At 37.3% G+C, this 10,714-nt stretch overlaps 1 protein-coding gene across 1 annotated transcript in view; it reads left to right on the plus strand.

Moving 5' to 3' along the window:
• cyth2 (cytohesin 2) overlaps positions 1-10,714 on the plus strand; it is a 32,773-nt gene that overhangs the window by 16,623 nt on the left and 5,436 nt on the right. Inside the window, exons 9-11 of the mRNA XM_061915252.1 lie at positions 3,811-3,887; positions 5,684-5,755; positions 9,785-9,939. Of these exons, the coding sequence (XP_061771236.1) occupies positions 3,811-3,887; positions 5,684-5,755; positions 9,785-9,939 (304 nt within the window). The remainder of the gene's footprint in view (positions 1-3,810; positions 3,888-5,683; positions 5,756-9,784; positions 9,940-10,714) is intronic.

The raw sequence follows: 10,714 nt of genomic DNA on the forward strand, positions 1-10,714 counted from the left end.
CTCTCGCTTGCACTTTTAACATGGAGGATTACATATCTAAAATAAAACAGTTTTCTAAACTGGACTTTCAATCGAAGCAGGAGGTAATAAAGGAAGATCTCCATCGAGACAGAGAGACTTTTAAAACTGAAGAAAGATAAGGAAGACTTCTATAAACAAGTTATCGATGCTTTTGATCAGAAGGAGCTGCGCATGGACTTCATTTATAAGTAAAGGTAAGACCATAATAACATTGTTTTTATTAAATGTGCTTTTCATGATGGTATCCTTTCATCATACTTAAATTTATAAGCGCAGGCCTAAATTTACCGCATGCCTTTGGTAAGTGCCGGAGTGAGAAGAGATTTTAAAATAATTAGCCAATGCTTGCCTTTACCGCATGCCTTTGGTAAAAGCCGGAGTGAGAAGAGGTTTTAAATTAATTTGCGCCCCGGCGGCAATTCAAGGAAATACGGTATCTTGATATATTATTTTACTTGAACTCGATATACAGTGGTACATACACTTGTAAAGAACATGATGTCATGGCTGTCTTGAGTTTCCAATCATTTCTACAAGTCTTATTTTTTTGTGATGTAGTGATTGGAGCACATACTTGTTGCTCACAAAAAACATTCATGAAGTTTGCTTCTTTTATGACTTTATTATGGCTCTACTGAAAACATGACCAATCATAATTACACATACAGCAATGTTAACATTTGCTTACATGTCCCTTGGCAAGTTTCACTGCAATAAGGCGCTTTTGGTAGCCATCCACAAGCTTCTGCTTACATTTTTCACCACAAAATTGCTGCAGTTCAGCTAAATGTGTTGCGTTTCTCACATTGACTTGTTTCTTCAGCATTGTCAACACCTTTAAGTCAGGACTTTGGGAAGACCATTCCAAAACCTTCATTCTAGCCTGATTTAGCCATTCCTTTACCACTTTTGAGGTGTGTTTGAACTCATTGTCCTGTTGGAACACCCAACTGCACCCAAGACCCAACCTGCGGGCTGATGATTTTAGCTTGTCCTGAATCATTTTTCATTGTCCCATTTACTCTCCGATAAGCAGCAGTTCCATTGGCAGCAAAACAGGCCCAGAGCATAATACTAGCACCACCATGCTTGACTGTAAGTGTGGTGTTCCTGGGATTAAAGGCCTCACCTTTTGTCCTCCAAACATATTGCTGGGTATTTTGGCCAAACAGCTCCATTATGTTTCATCTGGCATCACATGAACAAATATAAAACCTTCTAAATCAGGCTAGAATAAAGGTACTTCTTGCAAATTGCCTTTTTTTAAATTTTATTTAATTTTATTTTTAACTCCACAGCAATTCTCTCCTCCTCTCCACGCTGGTCTGTCTTCTTTTCAGGACTCACATTAAGTTGACAATTTGGACAAAACCTGTGAAAAGAAGAAAAAAAACACAGAAAATGCACATTGTATTGACGTGGAGGGCTCCGCCGACCCATAGGGTCTCTGTGCCCTGCTTTTAGTCTGCAGGCACGACAGGAAATGAATGTGTTAGTACACCGAGACATAGTTGGCACACAAAGTCATACTTGGTCTAAAAGTTTGTAAATGGATAGTTTGTTAATATCTGGTTACTTTTATGTTCTATCTACACTTCTGCAACAAGCACTTATTACTCTCTTGTTTCAAGATTTTTCATTGCTTCTGGGACAAATTTAGGATGGATCCATCAATACCAAGTAGTTACAGGTTATACTTCAAGGGGTACTGCACTGTTGTTGGATTTTTGCCTATCATAATCATTATGAGAGACAACAAGACTAAAGTTTTTTTTTTTTTAATCTGACATGTAATAATTGGCTCATCCTTGGTGGCTAGCAAATGCAGCTAATGTTAGCAATCAATGCTAGCTCTAAATCACTTTAAAATACATTCAAAAATTGCAACAATACTGTCAAAACTTGGACTATGACTTGGAGATAGTTTGGTTTTCCAACGCAAAGGGAAATTGGCACGAGCCAGACGTGAATGTGAGTACATTTTAATTCATTACTAACACAAAGAAACCACAAAAAGGCAAACAAATGGCGCGCACAAGGGCGGAGAACAAACTTCACTAATGAAAAACAAAAGACTAGCATAAAGACTACAAACCTGAAACAAAAACACTTGCACTGTGGCATGAATAACAAAACTTACGTGGCATGGACAAAATGAACAGCATAGCAAGGCATGAAGCAGATGAGGAATATGGGTGAAGTTGCCAGACCGACTACCCGGTAACTGTGGCTTAAATAATAGGCTATGAAAATTAACAAACAAATGTGAGGGCTGAGGACAGGGGCGTGACATGGGGGCCATGTGAAAATTAATGAGTTGTCATGGTAGCAACACAAACCAGGAAGTGCAAAACAGGAACTGAGTGTCCAAAAAACAAAACATAACATGACCAAAACTAAACATGATTTCCTTGGCGTGGAAAATACTTAATTTGCGTTCCGTGACCTTTATGATTGCAGCAACATAGTTATTGTAAGAGTAAACACTGAGGAACTCTTTTTCGAGCGTAGTAGCACATCGCCATGCTAGGGTATAAGCTAACTACAAAAAGAGATAAGCTAGCTTCTATGTCAACACGAAACACGTTTGAGTTTGTAATGCACAACACAGCGTGATAGTACACCAATCTGTACAGAGTGAAAAACATGACCAATCATATTACAGTATCTGTAAAGTATTATTTCATGTTTTGTTTGTACACAGCTAGCCAGACAGTGTATGTAGTGTAGTTGTAATAACACTCATGTCATGCTGCGTGTATCATGATCAATATTAAAGTGACTCATTCCATGGACAGTGGTCTATTTGGTCCGGCTGGCCGGGGACGTTTTTTTCACTTTATTTGGGTGAGCACTCCATTTATGTCGGCATAGCTTGGCTCCAAATTTAACATTTGCTTTGTCAATGTTACGCCGACCTCACTCTCTCGGCTTCCGTCTGCTACAACATTTCCGCCTCTCTTCCTCCTGGCTTCTTTAAGCAGTAGTTCATCCTCAGTATAGTCAACTTCAAAAACTTTGGGTTGTGAATCCTCATTTATCCAAAAAAGTCGTCTTTGTCGTCTGTTACCAAGTCTGACATGATTAGAAAACACTCGAGTTTGTTTATGGAAGTTGGAAGTATGTTGCTATGGAAACGGAAATAAACACACTGACGAAATTAGTTTGGGCAATGCTTAAAATGGTCAAAATATGGTAAATACTGTACATATTACATATTGTTATGAAGGTGTCTGTTACTACATTATATATATACTTGCAGTGTGTATATTGTACATATTACATATTGTTATGAAGGTGTCTGTTACTACATCATATATATACTTGCAGTGTGTATATTGTACATATTACATATTGTTATGAAGGTGTCTGTTACTACATCATATATATACTTGCCGTGCTGCTCAATGATATATATACTTGTAGTGTGTATATTGTACATATTGCATATTGTTATGAAGGTGTCTGTTACTACATGATGTATATACTTGCAGTGTGTATAGCAAGTGTACCAACTGTACTAAATGTAGCAACTACTACATATTGCCACAATAAGACACACCAAATTAAGGAGAGTTGACACCGTATGGATTCAAATCTGAAAGGTACCATCCCGAACGACTACACATGTCGACATAAACGTACCGTTTTACACACCCCTTGGTATTTAAATGCAACGTGGAAGGAAGCGGTGGGGCGTGTGCTCACAATAATAGGAGTAGCGGTGATAAGAACAGCATGAAGTCTGTGTGTACTTGGTCCTCATGGTCTCTATGTGGGATGTTTCAGGGGGACGAGTGAAGACTTGGAAAAGGCGATGGTTCATCCTCACAGACAACTGCCTCTATTACTTTGAATACACAACAGTAAGCCTGCATCGCACCACACTCACTTCCTGTCATACCACTGTCCCAGCTGCAGTCAGGGGGAGGGCCAGGGTACGCCCTGGACCAGTCGCCACCTCATGGCAGGGCCAACGCAGATTGACGACTCAATTTATTATCACAACCCGGGAGAGCTTCTTGGGGCAGCAGCCATTTTTTTTTGTTTTTGTCATGAAAAAGGGAGTTTTTTTGGGTTGGTGCACTAATTTTAAGTGTATCTTGTGTATTTTATGTTGATTTAATAATAAAAAAATAAAAATGATAAAAAAAATATTCTGTGGCCCAGTACCAATCGAGCTAATCAGATCTAAAGGATGCATAACGTAACCGTAGCATCTATTCTATGCGTCTTATAATGCGGTGCGCCTTATATATGAACATAGTTTTAAAATAGGCCATTCATTGAAGGTGCGGCTTATAGTCCGGTGCGCCTAATAGTGCGGAAAATACGGTACTTAAAGAATCATAAATAATCCTTACGGATGCTTTTTGTGATTTATTTGCCTTCCTGTCATCCGCTGTCCTGCTGTTTATGTGATTATGTCATCTATGTAATGAAGTAATTATGTAATACTGTCGTCTACTGCTGATGTAATTATGTCACCTAATAGTCTATGTAAGTATGTAATACTGTAATGTAATTTAATAATGGCATTATGTAAAAAGATATTGTAATAAAGTAATAATGTATTTAAGTTATTATAGGGATGGCGTGGCGCGGTTGGGAGAGTGGCTGTGCCAGCAACCTGAGGGTTCCTGGTTCAATCCCTACCTTCTACCAACCTAGTCACGTCCGTTGTGTCCTTGAGCAAGACACTTCACCCTTGCTCCTGATGGGTCCTGGTTTGGGCCTTGCATGGCCATCAGTGTGTGAATGGGTGAATGTGGAAGTAGTTTCAAAGCGCTTTGAGTACCTTAAAAAGGTAGAAAAGCGCTATACAAGTACAGCCCATTTACCATTTATGGAATATTGTAATGTAATAGTCATTATGTGATATTATATTGTAATAATGTAATACAATTATTTAATATTGTAATGTAGTAAAGTCAATATGTGAAAATATATTGTAATAAAGTATTGTAATATAATAGTCAAAATGTGATATCATAGTGTAATAAAGTCATTATAATATTGTAATAAAGTCATTATGTAATATTACAATGTTATAAAATCAATATGTGTTATCATATTTTAAGAAATCCATTATAATAATATTGTATTGTAATGAAATCATTATATTGTAATAAAGTTAATATGTGATACTATATTGTAATATAGTGATTATAATAATATATTGTAAGAAAGTGAATATAATATATTGTAATGAAGTGATTATAATAATATATTGTATAAAAAGTCATAATATATTGTAATAAAGTCATTATAATAATATATTGTATAAAAAGTCATAATAATTTTAGATTGTAATAAAGTCATTATAATAATATACAGTATTGTAATAAAGTCATTATAGTAACATTATAATGTATTAAAGTAATTATGTAATATAATGTTATAAAGTCAATATGTGATATTGTAAAAAAGTAGTTATAGTAATAAATTCAATGTGTGATATAATGTAATAGTCATTATAATATTTTATTGTAATAAAGTGAATATGTGATATTGTAATAAAGTAAATATAATAAAATATTGTAGTAAAGTAATGTGTGATATTATATTGTAATATAGTCATTATTATAATATTATATTGTAAGAAAGTGAATACAATAATATTATAATGTATTAAAGTGAATATGTGTGCTTGACTAAACAGGACAAGGAACCTCGAGGCATCATTCCTTTGGAGAACCTCAGCATCCGAGAGGTGGAAGACCCACGCAAACCTGTGAGATTATGTTCTATCTGCACCATCTTGTTACTATGACATGATGTTCTATCTGCACCATCTTGTTACTATGACATGATGTGTTACCTGCACCATCTTGTTACTATGACATGATGTTCTATCTGCACCATCTTGTTACTATGACATGATGTTCTATCTGCACCATCTTGTTACTATGACATGATGTTCTATCCGCACCATCTTGTTACTATGACATGATGTTCTACCTGCACCATCTTGTTACTATGACAGGATGTTCTACCTGCACCATCTTGTTACTATGACATGATGTTCTACCTGCACAATCTTGTTACTATGACATGATGTACTACCTGCACCATCTTGTTACTATGACATGATGTTCTACCTGCACCATCTTGTTACTATGAGATGATGTTCTACCTGCACCATCTTGTTACTATGACATGATGTTCTACCTGCACCATCTTGTTACTATGACATGATGTTCTACCTGCACCATCTTGTTACTATGACATGATGTTCTACCTGCACCATCTTGTTACTATGACATGATGTTCTACCTGCACCATCTTGTTACTATGACATGATGTTCTACCTGCACCATCTTGTTACTATGACAGGATGTTCTACCTGCCCCATCTTGTTACTATGACATGATGTTCTACCTGCACCATCTTGTTGCTATGACATGATGTTCTACCTGCAACATCTTGTTACTATGACAGGATGTTCTACCTGCACCATCTTGTTACTATGACAGGATGTTCTACCTGCACCATCTTGTTACTATGACAGGACGTTCTACCTGCACCATCTTGTCACTATGACATGATGTTCTACCTGCACCATCTTGTTACTATGACATGATGTTCTACCTGCACCATCTTGTTACTATGACATGATGTACTACCTGCACCATCTTGTTACTATGAGATGATGTTCTACCTGGACCATCTTGTTACTATGAGATGATGTTCTACCTGCCCCATCTTGTTACTATGACATGATGTTCTACCTGCACCATCTTGTTATTTTGAGATTATCTTCTACCTGCACCATCTTGTTACTATGAGATGATGTTCTACCTACACCATCTTGTTATTGTGAGATGATGTTCTACCTGCACCATCTTGTTACTATGAGATAATGTTCTACCTGCACCATCTTGTTATTATGAGATCATGTTCTACCTGCACCATCTTCTTACTATGACATGATGTTCTACCTGCACCATCTTGTTATTATGAGATGTTCTACCTGCACCATCTTGTTACTATGAGATGATGTTCTACCTGCACCATCTTGTTACTATGACATGATGTTCTACCTGCACCATCTTGTTATTATGAGATGATGTTCTACCTGCACCATCTTGTTACTATGACATGATGTTCTACCTGCACCATCTTGTTACTATGACATGATGTTCTACCTGCACCATCTTGTTATTATGAGATGATGTTCTACCTGCACCAACTTGTTATTATGAGATGATGTTCTACCTGCACCATCTTGTTACTATGACATGATGTTCTACCTGCACCATCTTGTTACTATGACATGATGTTCTACCTGCACCATCTTGTTACTATGACATGATGTTCTACCTGCACCATCTTGTTACTATGACATGATGTTCTACCTGCACCATCTTGTTACTATGACAGGATGTTCTACCTGCCCCATCTTGTTACTATGACATGATGTTCTACCTGCCCCATCTTGTTACTATGACATGATGTTCTACCTGCACCATCTTGTTGCTATGACATGATGTTCTACCTGCACCATCTTGTTACTATGACAGGATGTTCTACCTGCACCATCTTGTTACTATGACAGGACGTTCTACCTGCACCATCTTGTTACTATGACATGATGTTCTACCTGCACCATCTTGTTACTATGACATGATGTTCTACCTGCACCATCTTGTTACTATGACATGATGTACTACCTGCACCATCTTGTTACTATGACATGATGTTCTACCTGGACCATCTTGTTACTATGAGATGATGTTCTACCTGCCCCATCTTGTTACTATGACATGATGTTCTACCTGCACCATCTTGTTATTTTGAGATTATCTTCTACCTGCACCATCTTGTTACTATGAGATGATGTTCTACCTACACCATCTTGTTATTGTGAGATGATGTTCTACCTGCACCATCTTGTTACTATGAGATAATGTTCTACCTGCACCATCTTGTTATTATGAGATCATGTTCTACCTGCACCATCTTGTTACTATGACATGATGTTCTACCTGCACCATCTTGTTATTATGAGATGTTCTACCTGCACCATCTTGTTACTATGAGATGATGTTCTACCTGCACCATCTTGTTACTATGACATGATGTTCTACCTGCACCATCTTGTTATTATGAGATGATGTTCTACCTGCACCATCTTGTTATTATGACATGATGTTCTACCTGCACCATCTTGTTATTATGAGATGATGTTCTACCTGCACCAACTTGTTATTATGAGATGATGTTCTACCTGCACCATCTTGTTACTATGAGATGATGTTCTACCTGCACCATCTTGTCTACCAAGTCTACTAAATACACCAATTGTAGTAACTATTAAGTCTACTAAATGTAGCACCTGTACCAAATGTAGTTACTCTTTAGTCTACTAAATGTACCAACTGTACTAAGTGTAACAAATGTAGCAACTATTAAGTCTACAAAATGTACCAACTGTACTAAATGTACCAAATGTAGCAACTATTAAGTGTAGCAAGTGTACCAACTATACTAAGTGTACCAAATGTAGCAACTATTAAGTATAGGAAGTGTAACAAGTGTACTAAGTGTGCCAAATGTAGCAACTATTAAGTGTAGCAAGTGTACCAACTGTACTAAATGTACCAAATGTAGCAAATATTAAGTGTACCAACCGTACTAAGTGTAGTAAGTGTACCAACTGTACTTACTGTACCAGAGGTAGCAACTATTACATTTAGGAAGTGTACCAACCGTACTAAGTGTAGCAAGTGTACCAACTGTACTTACTGTACCAGAGGTAGCAACTATTACATTTAGCAAGTGTACCAACTGTAATAAATGTAGCAACTATTTAGTGTAGCAAGTGTACCAACTGTGCTAAGTGTACCAAATGTAGCAATTATTAGGTCTACCAAGTTTAGTAAATGTAGCAACTAAGTGCAGTATGTATACCTACTGTACTAAATATAGCAATTATTAGGTGTAGCAAGTGTACCAACTGTACTAAATTTAGCAACTATTGAGTGCAGCAAGTGTACCAACTGTACTAAATGTAGCAACAATTAAGTTTAGCAAGTGTACCAATTGTACTAAATGTAGCAACTACTAAGTGTAGCAACTACAAAGAGTAGCAAGTGTACCAACTGCACCAAATGTAGAACTACTAAGTGTAGCAACTATTAAGTAGGGCAAGTGTACCAACTGTACTAAATGTAGCAACAACTAAGTGTAGCAAGTGTACCAACTGTACTAAATATAGAAACTATTAGGTGTAGCAAATGTTCAAACTGTACTAAATGTAGCAAAAACTATGTGTAGCAACTCTTAGGTACAGCAAGTGTACCAACTTTACTAAATGTAGAAACTACTCAGTGTAGCAAGTGTACCAACTGTACTAAGTGTAGCAACTACTAAGGGTAGCAAGTGTACCAACGTCACTAAGTGTAGCAAGTGTACCAACTGTACTAAATGTAGCAACTACTAATTGTAGCATGTGTACCAACTGTATTAAGTGGAGCAAGTTTACCAATTATTAAGTAAAGCAACTGTACCAATCGCACTAAATGTAGCAACTACTAAGTGTAGCAACTATTAGGTAGAGCAAGTGTACCAACTGTACTAAATGTAGCAACTACTCAGTGTAGCATGTGTCCCAACTGTATTAAGTGTAGCATGTGTACAAACTGTATTAAGTGTACAAAGTGTAGAATGTGTACTAACTGTATTAAGTGTAGCACGTGTACTAAGTGTAGTAAGTGTAGAGACTGTATTAAGTGTAGCAAGTGTGTATGCTTGCCAACAGAACTGCTTTGAGTTGTACATCCCCAACAACCGTGGTCAGCTGATCAAGGCGTGCAAGACAGAGGCTGATGGGCGGGTGGTAGAAGGAAACCACATGGTGTATCGCATCTCCGCCCCCACGCCTGAGGAGAAGGAGGAGTGGATCCACAGTATCAAGTATGTCCACCAACACAAAAATACTCACAAGTATCAAGTATGTCCACAACAACAATACTCACAAGTACAAAGTATGTCCACCACAACAACAATACTCACAAGTCCACAACAATACTCACAAGTATCAAGTATGTCCACAACAACAATACTCACAAGTATCAAGTATGTCCACCACAACAACAATACTCACAAGTATCAAGTATGTCCACCACAACAACAATACTCACAAATATCAAGTATATCCACCACAACAACAATACTCACAAGTATCAAGTATGTCCACCACAACAACAATACTCACAAATATCAAGTATGTCCACCACAACAACAATACTCACAAGTATCAAGTATGTCCACCACAACAACAATACTCACAATTATCAAGTATGTCCACAACAATACTCACAAGTATCAAGTATGTCCACAACAACAATACTCACAAGTATCAAGTATGTCCACAACAACAACAATACTCACAGGTATCAAGTATGTCCACAACAACAATACTCACAAGTATCAAGTACTTCCACAACAACAATACCCACAAGTATCAAGTATGTCCACAACTACAACAATACTCACAAGTATCAAGTATGTCCACCACAACAACAATACTCACAAGTCACTGGCGTCCCACTGAATGTGAATTCTCCCTGCCCACTGGGTGTGAGTTTTCCTTGCCCTTTTGTGGGTTCTTCCGAGGATGTTGTAGTCGTAATGATTTGTGCAGTCCTTTGAGACATTTGTGATTTGGGGCTATATAAATAAACATTGA

Source organism: Nerophis ophidion, linkage group LG11 (assembly GCF_033978795.1).
Source record: "Nerophis ophidion isolate RoL-2023_Sa linkage group LG11, RoL_Noph_v1.0, whole genome shotgun sequence".
NCBI lineage: Eukaryota > Metazoa > Chordata > Actinopteri > Syngnathiformes > Syngnathidae > Nerophis > Nerophis ophidion.